The 19,216-nt window shown below is 34.1% G+C and overlaps 1 protein-coding gene across 3 annotated transcripts in view; it reads right to left on the reverse strand.

Moving 5' to 3' along the window:
* The window catches only part of LOC118184145 (protocadherin Fat 4-like), a 517,728-nt gene that overhangs the window by 213,685 nt on the left and 284,827 nt on the right, over positions 1-19,216 (reverse strand). For all 3 annotated transcript variants that reach the window (XM_085819903.1, XM_085819902.1, XM_085819904.1), the window contains exon 15: positions 17,171-17,300. In XM_085819903.1, the coding sequence (XP_085676029.1) occupies positions 17,171-17,300 (130 nt within the window). The remainder of the gene's footprint in view (positions 1-17,170; positions 17,301-19,216) is intronic.

The raw sequence follows: 19,216 nt of genomic DNA on the forward strand, positions 1-19,216 counted from the left end.
ACTCAAACAAGAATTTTTAAAAGACAAAAGGAAACGTAAAGCTGCAAGTCTGTCATTGCAACAAAATTACGGTACAAACACTTCAAAATCAGAAGAAAATGTAAATTGATAGAATGACCTTTTTTTTACGCTTTTATCATAATGAGGGTTTTTCAATATTTAGGTGCATTTTTCTAAAATTCTATAAAAAAAAACTTTAAATTTCATTTCAGAATATTACTTCCCTAAATGTCTTGAGTAAACCTATTTAAATTCATCTTTGAGAAGAAATAAATTTTTGAGACCCTGATTTTGCTTAAAAATATATACATTTTGTAAAAAATCAAATTTTCTTGTATTAAAGTTTTCAAATTTTTTAACTCTACATGTTAGAATTAAAATAGGTCCACTTAAATGTATGGTCATATCTGCAAATATTCATGTATATTTTGAACTATGAAAGAAAGAATCAAGTAAGTTTAATAAAAAAGAGATATTAATAAATATATACGAAATTCAATAATACTGAGAGGCTAATGCTGTAGAAACTATAATACGAAATTTTTTACAAAATTTGGCACTTTGGCCTAATTTGAATCATAGAATTAAAATATGAAAAACTATCAGTATTTCTTTTCCGAAAAGTCCAATTTTGAATCAAAAGACCTAAGCTAGAACAATACTATATATAAATCCAATATAGTATATTCTAAGCACGCTTTCGAGACATGAAACACGTGCAGAGTGTATCTAAAAGCGTTCACGTATCTAAAAAATGTCATTTTAAGGACAGACACGATTTTTTTCTACAAAAATGTAATATAATTAAATTATTAAAAAATTTTAATAATAACTCAAAATTAAATTTTAGTTTAACAAAAATAAAAATAAAAATTTTACTACAACATTATAATGATAATGTGCAGTTTCTTTAAACAAAATATTTTGAATCCGCAAAGAGATATAATCAGGCTGCAGATATATAAATCTGCAATAATAATAAGGCTATTAATAAGGGAAATTTTCACGTTTTTTCTCTGTCGAAAATATATTACTACCCATCTAAGCACAACGCTTATGTGAAGTCTCTCGCAAGTATACATCTTTTGGAGGACACGACGTCGATTGCCCGGTAATTTGTCGTGACAATTAAGAAGAAAACTGCATGTAAGTCTGATGGCTATTTGCTACAAATATCCAAATAATCTGACAATCGTAGCAAGAATTTGTAGGAAATCGTTTTTAAGGTTTAAAAATACAAAAGACGAAAACAACAGTTCGAAACGGAAGTTAAAAATCAAGTATATCCTTAATTTTAGTTTTTCGTTGTTTTATTCTTTCTTTAACAATGACCGTCAGAAGAAATCCATTTGAAAGCGATGAAGGATAGGGGAAAGGAATAAACAAACTCCGGAAAACGTTCTATAAACATGGGAAGTAAATAGTACTGTTGCCGAAGAAATAAACGCATGATGAAGCGGAAATAGAGCGATTCAACTTTTTTTAGTTAATTCATGGTTTGTTTTCTCGCAGCAAAACGTTTCATTATTCTTTTATGCTACGACAAATTTGACTGTTTTCATTTCTTGCCCTAAACAGAAAATTTTGTGAAGTGTTATTTTAAAAAGAAAACAGACTTTTAATTTATATGGAATAAAAATATTTATCACAAAGATATATTTTTTTTTACCCATTTACGTATCTAGACACATGACTTCTTGTTAAATGTTTAAATAAAATAGATGTGGACGCCATATGATTTCCTTGCACGGCCTATTAAATTAAACACATTTTTTGCAGCACTTCGTTTAAACTTATTTCCTCTGTGATGCTTCTTTGGCGAAATGAAGCAACTCCAATGATGGAACACAGCAATAACTTTTATTTAACACTCAAAAAAATGGCGACATACAAACAAGAAGAGAAAACATATTCTATCATTAAAAAAAAAAAATACATTCTTCGTGCGAGAGTCGCACGAGGCACTCGAGTCTGGTTTCAAATATTGCCATTCACAAATACCTTAATGTTCATCTATTTAAATTATTTAATCTACAAGATTTTAATATTATTTAAAGCTGTTACAACCTCTCCCCCAACGGAGAGACTTTTACCGAAGGGAAAAGTTCTGTAAATTTCGAAAGTTTGTAAGCTCGGCTTGCTCGATTGCTTAAAGAGAAAAGGTTATTTCTCTTATAAATTTCTAAATTTCAGGCCAAAAAATTTTAAGTTTTAAACAATACTTTTACACCACATTTAAATAGGAAGAAAATGGAACCGTGTTCAAATTAGTCTTCTTTTTTTTTCTTGACGGCGCCTAGATCTCTTCCATGGTGGACCAGTTCCTCGGCTATAATTCACAGCAAAGCCTTTCCTCAGTTCATCTGTGCCTTTCGGATAATATTCATTTGTCATTTGCTTTCGACAATTGTTTTCTTCGTCTATTAGTAGCGGCTTTGATATTAAATCAAAAGCCGAAAGATGATGATAACGCTGCATTGCAAAATGATTCTCAATATTAATTTCTTTATCATTTTTTAAATTTTCGTGAACATCTTCCTCGTTTAATTCTGGTGATTTAACTTCTTCTTCAAATACATCTCTCGATGTTTTATTTTCTTCCTTCATCGGTTCCAAGATCTGCTCTTCAGCTATTTTTCTTTTCCTTTGAGCTCTAGTAGAAATGGCATTAAAATGGTATCACTAAGTTTACGTTCAAGTGATAGATAAACTAATAAAATAAGGCAATTCAGTGTTAACAGGAAGTAATAACCTGATATCACTAATATTACGTTCAGTGATGAACTAAAAAAATAAGGCAATTCAATATCAACAGGAAGTAATAACCTGGTATCACTAATATTATGTTCAGTGATGAACTAATAAAATAAGACAATTCATTATCAATAGGAAGTTACGTTCAGTGATGAACTAATAAAATAAGGCAATTCAATATCAACAGGAAGTTATAATCTGGTATCGCTAATATTGCGTTCAGTGATGAACTAATAACATAAAGCAATTCAAAATTAACAGGAAGTAATAATCTGGTATCACTAATATTATGTTCAATGATGAACTAATAAAATAAAAATACGCACGATTATTCGATCTCAGTCGGTGCTTCCAAAATAATTAAGACTGTGATGCTTCTTTGGCGAAATGAAGCAATTCCAATGATGGAACACAGCAATAACTTTTATTTAACACTAAAAAAAATGGCGACATACAAACAAGAAGAGAAAACATATTCTATCATTTAAAAAAAAAATTACATTCTTCGTGCGAGAGTCGCACGAGGCACTCGAGTCTGGTTTCAAATATTGCCATTCAAATACCTTAATGTTCATCTATTTAAATTATTTAATCTACAAGATTTTAATATTATTTAAAGCTGTTACACCTCGAATTCCATTACAGATATGTTTTTCTTTCAATCAATTCAAATCTCACTTTAATCATTTAATCAATTCAAATATCACTTTGCGGGAAGGCAAAAATACATAAAAACTCATGACATCTTCACTAAAATTTGTAAAATGCAGAAAAACCTAAAACACCAAATACAATTTTAAAACAATAAAACATTTAAAATTTAAATTAAAGTTTCTATGCAAAAACAAGCAATTCGGACTGTGGGCAGAAAGACATTTTCGGTACACAAAATTAAAAGTTTATTTTTGGTCTCAATCGTTAAAAAGACACTGAAGCTGCAGAAACTGACTTAATTCGCTATTCTAATACTATATAGTTTCAAATGTAAAGAAAAGGCGGCTACGTTAGACCTAGCGTCATCTAAACGTTTAAATTGTTGATAATTCTACAACTATTGGATGCAGATTAACTAAAAGCATAAAAACCGTAACATAAAATTAACATTATTCAGTTACTTGTAAAACAAAATATGCCGAATTTACCAACATGGAAGAATAAAAACATGAGCTCATCGAGCCCGGTAACAGAGTGGGAATGTATATATATATATACACACACTTGATGCTTTCGATTGCGACGAAAAAGGAAGGTGCAGTACTAGATGTTTTAGCAGTTCCATAACGCAAACTTTCAACGTTCTACGGCTATTTGTTTCAGAATTATGCGAGATACATACATAATTATACACACACTTGATGCTTTCGATTGCGACGAAAAAGGAAGGTGCAGTACTAGATGTTTTAGCAGTTCCATAACGCAAACTTTCAACGTTCTACGGCTATTTGTTTCAGAATTATGCGAGATACATACATAATTAAATACGTACATACTTCACGAAAAAAAGTTTCTTCTGAATCCATTTTACAATCCGTTTCGCTAAAAAAAAAAAAAGCGTCTTTTATTCTGTCCGTACGTACGGATATCACGCAAAAACATCATTCAAAATGAACTCGAGAGCAAGTTTCCCTGATATTCATTACTTTCACTGAAATAAGATCCCCGGAATTTAATACTTCGTACATGGAAATAAAAATTTGTCAGTTTAACTAGAAAAATACAAAATAAAATATTCATTTGAATTTAAATACAAAACTCTACACCTTTTCATATTTTGTATTTGAATAAGATTTTAAAATGACAAATATTTCTTATTTATTTATTCTAATTATTTAGATTGAAAATACTTATCACAAAGCTATTTTTTTCCATTATATTATTTTACTTGCAACATTTACCTCTCTAGACATGTGACTTCTTATATAAAATACAAAATTCGCCAGTTTAAAAACAAAAGTACGAAACATACAATATCTATACTTTAGCTGTCTTTATGCTTGAATAAGATTGTAAAACGACAAATATTTTTCATTTACTTATTCAAATGAAAGTATTTATCACAAAGATATTTTTCATTATATTTCTTCATTTATCTACACATTTGCCTATCTGAACATATACCTTTAATTTAATTTTAAAATAAAAAATTGATAAACTACAAAAATGAGAAATAAAATATTCTTGTCAATTGAAATACAAAATTTTATACTTTTGTATTCTTTATGTTTCAATAAGATTCGAAAAAATCATTTATTTTGCGAATTTAACATAAAATTTCATTCAGATTTCTACTAAACATGCGACTTCTTATTTAATTTCAAAATAAAAAATTGCCCGGTGTAAATACAAATATACAAAATAAAATATTCTTTTCAACGAAACATAAAAATTTATGCGTTTGCTTTGTTTAAGCTTGAAAGATTCGAAAACGAGAAATCTTTTTAATTTATTTTACGAATTTCACATACAATTTTTATTCCTATTCCTATACATGATACAAGAATTAGACAGAATAAACCCAGTGTCTCCAATTTTTTTTTAAATTTAAATATGTAAATGAAAAAGTAAGTCAACTATATCATTAAAGTCTCTTCCTTGTTGAATTTACATAGGATTTACGAATGGACATCACCTAACGCGATTTGTGACTGTATACGCTCCATTTTGTGTGCATGTAGATATTTCTTAAATAAAATTTTTCTGAGTTTTTTTTTTTTTTTATTACGGTAATTAAAATTCTTGAAAATAGCACAGAGGTGGCTCAGAACTTCGAAAATGTTAATCTTCCAAGAGTGCACTTAAGACAGTATGAGTCAAAGCCAAAATAAGAGAAAATACTTCGATTTCTATTTCAACAGTTCTTTGAATTTATAACTCTATTTTGCATGCAAGGAAAACTGCAACAAAATGTACAATCTAAAATTCAAATAAAAACGAAAAGTTAGGTCTAATGAAAAAATGCAAATTCTTTCCTCCATTCGAACCGTCCTTCGCAGATAAAACAAGAGACCGCCCTCTAAAAAGGTTCGAAATGAAAAAAAAGGTTCCCTATGCCCCAGCAATGTAGGCTAGTAGACCGGTTCAGCCGAGAGCACAAAACTGGCAATGAGTTACTGAACCGCGTCACGTGCAGAGAATACCCACATGAGCAATGAATGAGTTTTTTAAATTATTCGACGCCCATATTCAATGAGTAATGCTGGCAATCGTTACGCCATTGGCAGGGAATCTATCTTGCATGATACACTGAAAAGAGCCAAGTATTCCCAGTGGACATTGCCTATATACGATGCCAAATGTTTAGCATGTCATTCGAAAACATCCCCAACAGTGGCGGATCGGGCTATCGGGAATTCGGAAAATTTCCCGAGATACTGGTGGCCGTTGAGTCTGCTTTGTCACTTGATATCGATGGTTTAAAACCGGATTAATCTGAATTGCAGAACTGATGCAACTAAAAGCATTGAAAAAAAAAGACACTAAAAATAAAAGTTAAATTAAAAAATTCGAAAGCTAAGGTAACGTATTAAGCTGATCATCTTAACCTCGTCATCATTAGCTCGTCGTAAATTCATAATTAATGGATCAAAGGATTAATTTAATTAATTAATGGATTAATGTTTTATTTCATATCACATTAAGTGGAGAAATTTCATGTCATAGCGATGCCGACACATTTATGTAAGTCGGTGGCCGTTCACTCATATAGGGTGGCCCAGAAGTCACTTTACATTTTGAAAATTAAATAACTTTTTCTTAAATGACTGTATTTAATTAATTCTTTTTTATTTTTTGCTTATTCACATGTCCATTCAAATGGAAATGAGCTTCATCTCCCATGATCAACTTGTGAATAAACTCATTGTCATTTCTTGCAGTTCTCTGAAACCTGACAGCATAATTTACTCGTTTCTGAAAGTCTGCTGGTTTTAAAGATTGCACTAATTGAACCTTGAAAACGCGTCACTAAGTTCCTTATTGCAGGCCTACTAGGGGGATGTCGAACATTAAAATGGCGCATATCTTTGCGTTGCAACAATTGACCGTCCATTTTCAAAGTAAAATTCAATTATCTTCACTCGTTGCTCTGTTGTAAACTTATCCATGCCAAAAATTTCCAGGGATTATATTTTTTAATTCTGGAAAGAGAAAAAGAAATATATTAATAGAAAAAAAGCTATTTAATTTTCAAAATGTAAAGTGACTTCTGAGCCACCCTTTATCTTCACATGGGCATCTCGGCATCTTGAGGTTGCAGGAGTGCCGGAATTCCGCTGCAGAATAACGGCAATGTTACGAAAAGGTGCAAGCATTTTTATTAAAGTCCACGACTATTCACTTAAGTGACTTCGAAATCTCGGCATCTTCATGAAGATTGCATTCTTCATGGTATAAACGGAACTTCATAAGGATCTCGGTCATCCTTTGTATCTTGGCGATCAATAACCATCTTACAAGAAGGTGCTGGCGCCGTTAATCAAATCGGTGACTATTCACTTAAATCTTGATTGGAAGTCTCGGCATCTTGATGAAAGTTACATTCTCCATAGTATAAACTGAAATTCATAAAGGTGGTGAGCAACCCTTGCGTGTCGGTGAACAATAGGTATCTTACAAGAAAGTGATTTCAAATTATTCTGAAAATAATCTTCAGACTAAAATAGTTAACTGGAAAACATAAGGAAATATGCAAGCCACGGCTTGACTTTGGCTGTACGGAATACAAACATGCCAATTTAAAATTTTAAATTAGGCAAAAAGAGAGCATTTCCCTCGCCAAATGTCATTACGTTCAGTTTTACTTTGCTCCACCTATTGATTCCCATATGAAACGTTCATTATTTCCCCAGCTTTGAAAAAAAATTTTCCTCTTGAAGAAGACGGATTTGGGTGCCATGGCCCTGGAAAACAATAGTTCTGTTCAAACTCTATGCAGCCTAAGGTTGCTTAATTTTAAATTCTTTTGGTTGCTTTTTGAAATACTTAGATTGTACTTAGACTTGCATACATAGATTGCAATTCTACAGCAAAGCTTAGAAAGTCTTAGATAATCTGTGATTAGTCCTATTTATTTTTATGCGGTACTTGCTACCGTAATCTGCTTAGACGGCATTCAGCCTCTATTTCATCTTACTTTGCTATCACGATTAAGTAATGAAGAATGTGTATGTATACATAACATGTGTATTCTTCTCATTGTGGCAAAAAGGCGCCAGCCACCAAATTTTAAACATTCACAGACATCTAACCGATCATGTGCCCTTTGAGGCCCGAATGTGAATTCCGAATTCTATTTTTTATTTATTTTGTTTCCTATGCGAACTTAATGAAATTTTGATTAACATTAAGCGATTTAAAAGCAATGTGTTACCACTCGCCAAACAGTAAAATATTTATGCTTTAAATCTGAACGACTAAGTTAGCGAATTAAATTAAATGTGCTGCCACTGCCCGAAATAAATCATTTTTATCTTCCGCGGACCAGTTTGTTGCCATTCGGCAATGATAAAGATATTTAATTTGTATTTTAAATTGAATCTGTCCGTTACAAATTAACAAAGTAAGCGATTTATGAGAACTAAACGTAATTCTTCATCTCTGTCATCATTAATTACTAGCTGGATTGTGAAATTACACTAGCTAAAATCCTTATCTTATATATATGCGGCTGAAGTCTTTGTCGCCCATAGTTTATTGGTTGCTTGCGTAAATGTCAATTGTTTTATTCTCTGTGCAGTGCAGCGCGTGACGAATATTATGAGAAAGCTAAGCCGGAAAAATTAAAAATACAAGAGCACGTGCATTTAACATTTAATAAATAAATTTAACATCTATATATAATAGAATTCTGAAATATGCAACCAGCAAAAACCGACAACGATGAAAAAACAATTAAAATGAAATAAATAAATATATTTAATATATACGGCTTAAGTGTCTATTTGTCGCCGATAGTTTATGGGTTGCTTGCGTAACTGTACTAGGCAATGGGGTGAAGATGCCATGGCACAGGGTTGCCGTTTCAATTGGGACGTAGACAATTTCCTGAAAAACTTGCCTTTGCTATGACCGTCCATAAGTCTCAGGGCCAAACGCTTAAGCGTGTTGCTAGTTTTTAACCTGAGTCTGCATTTGGACAAGGTCAACTTTATGTTGCCTGTTCAAGAGTTCGTGAAAAAACGGACGTAAAATTTAAAATAATGGATGGTCCTTTGCGATGGAATGATGGAAAGATCTACACAAGAAATGTTGGGTACAAGGAGATCTTTGACATGTTAATTAACATTTCATTATTTAAATCACCTTTATTTTTTGAGCTAGCGGTGGGTCTTAAGAAATGTATCGCCAGTGGTTTCATTCATTGCACTCTACTTTAAGCAATTAAGCAAGTAGAAGGGGAAAACCCATGGAGGTAGGAAAGGGAGAAGGGGCCATTCCGCGCTAGAAGTGAAGCACTGCTTTGAAGCTTGGGTCACCAGACGGAGTGTTCTTTGTTTACATTCAGAAGCTCGCTTGAAAAGATTCTGATAGTATTTCGACACACGACAGTTCCATAGAAATCGAAAAAGGGACACTCTCGCATGAAAGAAACATTCATAGTGTAATGGATAATAGCGATTTGTATAGTTTACTGACATTTACGCAAAAATCACATCTTGGTTATTTTTCGATAACTAACAACAGCGATTTTGATTATGAATTTGTTTTATAAATTTCTAAGCTGTTGCACTACAAAAATATAGACTTTAAGAAAATTGCTAAAAGAGATCTGCCAAAATTTATTTTCTAGAAGATTTGAAAAGTTTGAAACTTGACGGCTAAATGTAAATATAAAATTATGTATGTTAAAATATTTGTAATTAGGCACATAGGTCAGATTAAGTTTTTATTAAATAGAGTAACGCATGCAAGGGCTATCTGCCTAAAGAGAGAGATGCCATCGTGGAGGAATTTTGAAGAAAAACTGATCTTTGAGTGGGTATTAAAAATAATACTTATAATTTTCATTCAAATTATATTCATATATATTTTTTATGTAAAACTTTCGGGTGTATGTGGGTAATGAAGGGTAAAAAAAATCTGATAAGTATAATTAAAAGAATTATTCCTTTTACATTTTATAATAACTCAGTTACAAGTTTTAAATAATACTTAAAAAAAAAAAAAAAAAAAAAAAAAAAAAACTTATTTTATTCCCTTTCAGAAATGTTCAGAGAAAGTCAAATACTATTTAATTCCTAATAATTCTCTAATTTAAAATGAACCGAATAGAGCATTAATTATAAATTGACTTACATTTTTCGATTTAAAAGAAGCCAAAAAATCATGTCATATTTAAGAAAGTATTTTAGGAAGAAGCTCTATAAATAGAAAAGAAATAATGCATAATTTTAATATTAATAATACAATAAACTTTAATCTTAATTTTTGTACCTTAACCGAAAAAAATCGAATTACCTTAATTTTTTTTTTCTAACGTAATTAACGAAAACTTGTGAAAATATTTCATTCAAATTAAACCTTTCTGAGAAAAATGTCCTGTGAAAAGTATAACATTTAATTCCGTTCAGAATGAAATGTTGTTTAAAAATATGTTGTTTTCACATACTTAGGACTCTGAAGTGTTGTAGAAAAAGAAAATATATACATTTATATGTATATTTGCGACGTAATTACAAAATATTTACACCCGAACGCGTCAAATCCCATAGAACTCAATGGTAAATGACCCAATGTTTTGGTCACCACGTAGGGATCGCCGGTGCTTCAGAGCAGGGTACGGAGAAACTTGTTTAGGGCGACTCCATCTTACTTCCTACCTCCATGGGAAAACCCCGTGGGGGCAGTAAGCAAAGGGGAGTCCTCGCCGCCTGCCCTGGGTCATTTAGTTTGAATAAGCAGCCACCTTTGCGCAAATAATTTTAATTACAATTTATAATATCTAGAACAGCGGTCATTTCGTATGACCGCCGGGCTTTCTAGTATATATATATATATATATATAAAATAATTATTTTAGGCGGCTGTTGCGCTATGATTAATGTTAGTAAACTAAACATTTTATTCATCGACTATTTTGCCATTTAATCTGCATCCAAAGAATCTATTTAAAATGATATTAAAAACAGCTATTTCTTTTCTAAAGGCATATTTGATTCTTTTCTGAATGGCAGTCTAAACTTCCAAAGAAGCAGGAAAGCCTTGCTAAGAGGCGATACCGGTAAAAGAAAGAAATAAACGGCAAAGTGCGCCTCATTCTTCTTATTAAAGCTCGATGAAAAGACAAGAGCTTTAACACCCTCATTATCTTTATAAGATCTTTCTGTGACAGGCTGGGCTGGTAATTTATCAGTCCAAAACGTTTCAAAAATGCAATTTGCATTCTCTCAGACTTGAAATCCACCTTTTCTTTGCTTTCTGAACGAACTATTTTCAGAGATTAGTTTTACTGTTTGATTGTTTGACTTAACAAGCACTTATCCGTATTGTGACATTCAAAATCGGTGTGTTCAAGGAAGGTAGAATTACAAGGCAGATTATTACCAACAATAAAACATCTGGAAAGAACGAAATGGATAAAAATGGCTAGTTGAATGATGCATAATTCTAAGTTTCTATAAGTATACTGATGAGACAATAGCAATTTACAGCTTTAAATTAATTATTAAATTAACTGTTAAGGTGAGCCTAAAAGATTTATGTGGAGGGAGAACTAGCTTGTACTATTAAAGGAACAAAATAAATATTACATGTATAAATAAAATATTAATCTCATGAATAGAAATAGCGTTAAATTTCAGATACAGACTTTTAATTAATGAGGATACCATTGTGAAATTTCAAAAGCTGTATTAGTAATTTAATTAACATACAAAACTGGAAAATTTCGTTTTCCCAATAAAAGATATATTTCTTAAAGGATTGGTTATAATTTTAATTACCAACAACAGACAAGGATTTTTATGGTATAATAATAAATCCTCGCTCGTCAGTGATCACGTGGATGAAACATCTGAATACCGGTAGTTCGACCCGGGTTCAGACCCCGATGAATACGCTGGCCGTATGGCCGATTTCGTGGTTTTGCTCAAGCAGAGTTAGTTTCCCTTAGACGGATAGTTCTGGTGCGTTTTGCTACGAATAAATAATCCAGATGCAGTTTAAATCTTATGATAGAAGTTCTGCGTTAAAAATGATCCGATTCGTGGCATTTGCTCAGATTTCAATTGTATTTCATAAAGAAGAGACATTGTCAAGTTATAGAGTCTCGTGTGTTTTGGTAACATAAACTCGTGGGCTATAGAAAGACTGTAGAGGAATTACCCTCGTGCCTTTAACTGTAGGTATAAAAGCCAGAAGAAGGGTGTAAATAGCCAATTTATTTGATAACAAATAATTTTAATAGTCGATCCTACTTGAGTTTACATAAGTCAACACTTCTGGCTTAACTAAGTAATGTTGAACTTAAAATGAAATGTGATTAGACTATCCTAACTAGGCTCACAAGATAAAGTAATCGTGTAGGAAGGCTATGGCTTATAGAAGCCGGGGGGACAAGCCTAATGACTGAAAGCACGCAACGCCATATAATCAAATCTTTATATCGTGACGGTAACAACATGGCCTCACGCTCTAAAATCAAGTGCAAAACTTTCGCTTATATAGCACTTCTTTCTCCTTTAACATGAATAAACGCGTGCTACCTAATTTACATTCTGGCACGAAAAGCGTGGGTGGAAAGGAGAGAGATAGGAAAGTTGCTTTAATTGAAAATTAACTATTAGTCGAAATAAATCAGTAAATCCTCACGAAGTGTAATTGTTGACAAAAAAGATGTTTCAATGGAATTAAATTTAATTGTTCAAAATATAATTCTGAATAATAAATGTTACAACGACACGCATGCGTGCAAGACAAATGTATGCAAATGCGTCGAAAAATGCGAAAGATAAGCTGGAATATTCCGCAGCATTAACTTCGATTATACTTTTCTTGTAATTCATATGTGAAAGTAATACGAATGAAGAGCAGAAAGCAAGGAAACATAAAAACCTTTCGTAATCTAGGACAAGAATTCCGTTTCGAAGCATAATATGAACACACTGTTAAGTTATCACATCTTTTCCTATATCTATATAGCACTGATCTCAAACTGGCGGCTTGCAGGCCGTATGTGGCCCCAAAGCAATTTTATGCGGCCCGCGAACACATTCCAATTATGTATTTGTTGCACAGATTTCAGAATTTATATTACTTAAAGTCTGAATTTACATTATTTTCATTAACATTAACAACCAACGTCGATAAAGCACCAGAAAATCTGTAAATTGAGCTAATCAATTTACAGTGTGATATAAATCTCATTCATAGCCTTGAAGCTATAGATTCGATTAACTTTTATTTACACTTGTGAAAAAATAAGTATCCTCAGTTACGAATTGTACGCTAAAAATTTTCGCTTTGTTTGGGAATACTTTTATATGTTTATAGTATGGTGCACGAGGCTTGCCAACGACAGGTGGAATCTCGCACGTCTTGCCACAAAGAATTTCGTGGGTTTGTTCTATTGTTCTGTCAGACAAGTGAGATAAGTCACGACAACATACATTTATATGTGAACAGATTCTTTTCACATTTGAAAATTAATCAGAAAAGAATCCCTTTGACCGATCATCATCTGTAAGCTGTGATGAAGATAATTTCTAGTAATTTACTTCCAATGCACTGACATTATGCAGACTGATGTTATATTTACATACAGATTTATAATTATTTACATCTTTATATATATTAGCGGCTAAAGTGTGTGTCGCCGATAGTTTATTGTTGCCACTCGGAGTAATGAGCTCGGAAATTAACGTTTCCGCAGTTTTTAATTAATGTCTCGGCCGATTAAAGTCGTACGAAGATGAGAACGGTACCGATGGATTCTGAGAATTTTTTGGAATTCGAGGATACGCGCCTCGAATTTCAACTCGGCGCCGTTCCATAGATATTCGAGAAAAAAGAATTTAGCAAGTAGCCAAATGCCAAATGCCTGTAATAAGGAAAACCCAAGAAAAAAGTGCATAATGTTCGGAAAACGTAGGGGAAAATTAGCTTTTAATTAATATCTCGGCTAATTCCCAAGAAGACGCGAATGTCCAAGACGCTAATTCCCAAGAAGACGCTAAGTCCCAAGAAGACGCGAATGGTCAAAATGGCGTGCCACGGACCTGCGGAATCCAACGATGTACTTCGCTAAGCCCGGGAGCCAGCCGTTTCGAAGGAGATGATATCCATATAATATATATGCGGCTTAAGTGGCTGTTTGTCGCCGATAGTTTATTGGTTGCTTGCGTAACTAGCCAATGGGGTGAAGTTGCCACGGCACAGGTTTGCCGTTTCAACTGAGACGTAGACAATTTCCTGTAAAACTTGCCTTTGCTATGGCCATCCATAAGTCTCAGTGCCAAACGCTTAAGCGTGTTGGCATTTTTTTTTACCTGAGCCTGCATTTGAACACGGTCAACATTATGTTGCGTGTTCAAGAGTTCGTGAAAGAACGGACGTAAAATTAAAAATAATGGATGGTCCTCTGCAAGGCGAGCTTAAAAATGATGGAAAGATCTACACAAGAAATGTTGGGTACAAGGAGATCTTTGACATGTAAATTAACATTTCATTATTTAAATCACCTTTATTGAATGAGCTAGCGGTGGCTCTTAAGAAATATACCGCCAGTGGTTTCCTTCATTGCACTCTACTTTAAGCAAGTAGAGGGGGGAAACCCCGTGGGGCTATAAGCAAAAGGGCGTCCTCGCCGGCTGCCCTGGGTAATTCAGTTTAAATTAGCAGACACCTTTGCGCAAATCATTTTAATTACAATTTATAATATCTAGAACAGCGGTCATTTCGTATGACCGCCGGGCGTTCTAGTACAATTATATGTATTTTAGCAATTATATTTATTAGTATTATTGTGCAATTATATTTATTATGTGTCGAAGAAATGTTTAAGGCAAATAAAAGAAAGAAACTAAACTGTCATTTTCCTTCTCAAGTTTTGTCCCATTTGGGGAATTTTCTCTGAAAACTCTTTTCCTGTTTTTTAAAAACTTCATATTCAGTTCTTTAATAATTAATTCAATATATTAGAATTATTTTAGGTAAATGTCAATCTGAAGCATTAATATATAGCTGATAATACGTTTGAATTACAAAGTATAACCAACAAAAATGCCTTGCAAGTGTCAAAACCTTTAGATTTCAGACAGAAAATAAATGTAAATTTGAATTATTTTCTTTGCGTTATTATTATTGCTTATACATGTTACCGATAAATTCTTAGCAAGCGAAATTTAAAATTTAGTTAAAATATTTTTTATTTTATCGATAAAAAAATTGCCTTCATGCAGTTTGAGTTTGAAACCAATGGTACGTGCAATTTTAGCTGCTTTTGCAGCGTGGGAGAGACTGAATAGAAGACGACCAGATAAGCGTTCAGAAAAGTGACAGAGACTCCAAGAACGTTAGAAAGACTTCATACATCAGATAAATCGGATAACAGACGGAAGAAAAGCACTGTAGACAGCCCTTTTCGATCATAATTTTGTTACCTACATTTAAATAAGATTTGGTATTGTGTAAAAGGGATCACTGTTTGTCAATGAAATAGACATTCACCGAAAACCCGATTGACGAAGACGGAAATGAGACACTAAGAAGATGTAATCACAATTGTCATTTGAAAAAGGAAGTAGAAAGGTGCCTGTTTAGCTCAAAGACAGTCCAAATTCCTTCTTAAACACACTACCAACTACTGGATGTCAGTTCAAAAGAAATGGAGCCGTTCACAACAGAAGATTCCTTTCTTTGACGAAGACAGTTGAAATAACAGTTTGCAAGGGAATTACAAGACTGATTGTTTGACGTAATGAAAGGTCAAAACGCGCAAATAATCAAATAAAGTTTCCTTGCTATGAAGCCAAGCTGATGGCAGGTGATCTAGACAAAAATGACACATGAAGACAGATTTCCGCATTTCTGGAAAACAACTCGCCACAAATCATGTGACCGAACTTTTAGAAGCTGGATTTTTTTTTTCTGACATTTTATTTGTCTGTTACTTTGAATGCAACCATAACATTTAAATATTTACATAGAAGAAATGACATAACTTATAAGGTAAGAGTAGAAAAATATTGTTACGAAATGTAAAGGAGCGGTAAGATGGCTTTCCCGCAAAGCAGTTTTAGGGTTGCCATAAAATGGCAAAGGAAGGCAGGGTTGCCTCATTTTGCGAGAAATCGCCCTTTTGGCGACAAAATTGGCGATATGCAATGGACAGATGGTGAACCTTCTACAACGAATTCTTACCGGCTTAGCCGAGAATGTTCTCGAACCCCAGTCAAAAGCTATATAAACCCTGCTGGCCCGCAGTCAGTTAGTGTGTGCTTCGAGAGTGCGAGATAGTTAGTGTCTCGAGTCGATCCCGAGTTTACAATCGGGAGCTGTGCTCTGTGTGTCGTCGAGAGCATCGCGAGTTGTAGCATGGAGAGTCTCGAGAGTACGTGGAGTTCCGAGAACGACCGAGCAGAGTCGGGAGCTGTACTCTGATGCTTTGCAGTGCAGCTGTCTCCACCGTTATTGCCTGACAGTGTGAAAGCTGTGTCGCTGCTTGCTACAGCTGTTTATAGTAGATCTTCGACAAAGTGACTTTGGAGCTGTCCTGATTAATATTGCTAAACAAAGTATGTTTTGATATTCCATCAAGTGCTGTCGTCGTTATTCAGTAGAAGAAAAGAGTAGTCCGTTAAGTCGCCACTAGGTGACACTGATGATCCCAGTGCCATTGAAAACTACAACACTCCCTCTTAAATATACACTTTTACTTGGCGTCAATGAAACCAATCTTTGCTCGATACTTCATCCTGTCTACTATTAACAAACTACAGCTTGCATACATACGCACAAAAATGAGGGGACAGTTCTATCTAGGTATAATTTCAATTTTAGAATCGAAATATGGAAACAAAAATCGATTTGTCATTTCAAAATAAGGCAGATTTTGTGTCAAAATACCTATTATGTTAGAACAATGCTACATATAAATTTAATATATATCTTAAGTCGCGCTTTCGAGACAGGGAAAATGCAAGTTCAATTTTGACAATCAGCCCAGTCAAACGAGAGCTATAGAACTGTCCTTTTTCTTTTCTTTTTTTTTTTTTTTTTTTTTTTTTTTTTTTTTGTGCAAAGTGTGCAGCGAAAACTTGAAATCCTTTATTACTACAACTCCTGTAATAATTATGGAAAGGGAAAATATTGCATTTTGCAGTAAAAATTTGTTAACAAATTTCAGCTAAAAAAATTTTACTTTCTTTTAACGTTTTAGCTGCCATTATGTAAGAAATAAAAAAATAAATAAATAATTTACCTGTAACTGATAAACCAAAGCACCAGGAGGTAGGGATTCGCCTATGAACGCCTCATAAGGAGCACCGATGAACTCTGGGGCATTATTGTTAATATCTTGAATATTCACATTGACCACAGCGACAGAAGACCTAAACAAAGGAATATAATTAAGGATCATGCAATAACCGCTCATGTTGAGCACAAAAAATATTTATATGTTTAATCAATTATCTATAAAAAGCAGTTCTTTGATCACTTTTTAAAATATTTCCTACAGTATTCGCTAACATAAATTTTAGCTGCATTCAGTCATATAATATGAATTTTAGTGTGGATTACTATTGCTCATATATAAAGATTCGAGACCTATATTTTAAAATTTTAAAAGCTACAGAAGTTTTGATTCAATTATGAATATAGTATTTTAAATAGCAGCACAATAACATTAACAAAATGCTTTATGCTAAACTCACAAATTGCTAACATTGTTTACTCTGGAAAGTTTTCTTTTTTAAATTCGCTTAATGCTAATGAGTTTTAGAGCTATTTTCTCTTTTACGAACTTCATAAATTCGCGCTAGCAGTGATAACGTATGAAGGCTGATATGAATTATACAGCAAATTTTAAAGATTTTTAACTTTAAAAAATATAAGCTAAGAAAGCTGTGTAGATTTAAATTATGGAAGCAAAAGTTGAGTCTTTGTATACATTGCAGTAAAAACAACTTTTACTTAGATATTATAAGTACGTTTTTGAATTGCTTTCAACACTAAGTTTAGGGACATTTTTGTATACCTATACTTAGAGGCACGCCGCCTAGATGGGTGATTAGTGGTTAGTGAATCTGACTGCCGTAACGAAGGGGCGGGGTTCGAATCCCGGACAAGGCGCGGATGTAATATTACCGTTCCTTCATAGGACGCAACGGCGGCCAAGCTGCTAGGTGCCTCCATAATAAAGAGATCACCGTTTCCGGGTCATACATTCTTCACGAATTTCATTCTGTGTACTCTGGTAGACAGTAACTATGCCTCGCATACAGGTGCGCGAACGATATGCGCAGATGTTAGAATTTGAGAGAGGTCGTGTAGTCGGCTCAAAGAAGCCAATTGGTCTTATCGGCGAATAGCTCGACATTTGAGCAGGAGCGATGCCACTATTAGACGATGTTGGCAGGAATGGGTGAACCATGGCCGCACACAGCGTCATGATGGAAGTGGTAGGCCTAGAGAAACGACAGAACGTGAAGACCGAGCAATCGTCAGAGTGGCACTCACAGCCACAGATGCATCATTATCATCGATTGTACGTGCAATTAGTGCTTCAGTGACCGCAAGGACTATTCATAGACAGCTCACAGAAAGGGGGCTGAGGTCACGGCGCCCCTTTCGCCGACTGCCATTGACCTCTGTACAACGTCAAGCCCGTTTGCAGTGGTGTCGGGCTCATTCGCACTGGAACGTCACTGACTGGAGTAGAATAGTCTTCAGTGATAAGTCCCGCTTTGAACTGAGCTCGATGACCAGCGAAGGCGAGTCTGGAGACGCCACGGACAGCGGTGTGATACCAACCTGACTGTCTTCTGGCAGACAGGCCGACAACCAAGAGTGATGGTCCGGGGTGCCATTTCATTTCATAGTAGGACCCCTTTGGTCGTCATCCGTCGCAACCTTACAGCACAGCGGTACGTCGACGAAGTTGTAAGGCCCGCTGTGTCGCCCTTCATGTCACGCCACCCTGGGCTTACATTTCACCCCACACTGCACATGTTTCCACTGCTTGTCGAACATTATCTTGGCCAGCAAGATCGCCGGATCTCTCTCCTATTGAGCACGTTTGGATCATTATGGGCAGGGCCCTCCAACCAGCTCGGGATGTTGACGATCTACCGCGCCAGTTGGACAGAATTTGGTGGACAAAGGCGTTACTGACTTTTTCACTTTGTAAAGCTCTATCACTTCGATAAATCATCCAATTTTTCTCAAACTGTAATCATTTGTTTTTCTCTACGTGTACATTGTCCCATTCGAATAACTCATTCTTGGTGCGCCTTTTTTTTTTTTT

Source organism: Stegodyphus dumicola, chromosome 7, assembly GCF_044657685.1.
Source record: "Stegodyphus dumicola isolate Sdum_Otavi_A_Nest chromosome 7, ASM4465768v1".
Classification (NCBI taxonomy): domain Eukaryota; kingdom Metazoa; phylum Arthropoda; class Arachnida; order Araneae; family Eresidae; genus Stegodyphus; species Stegodyphus dumicola.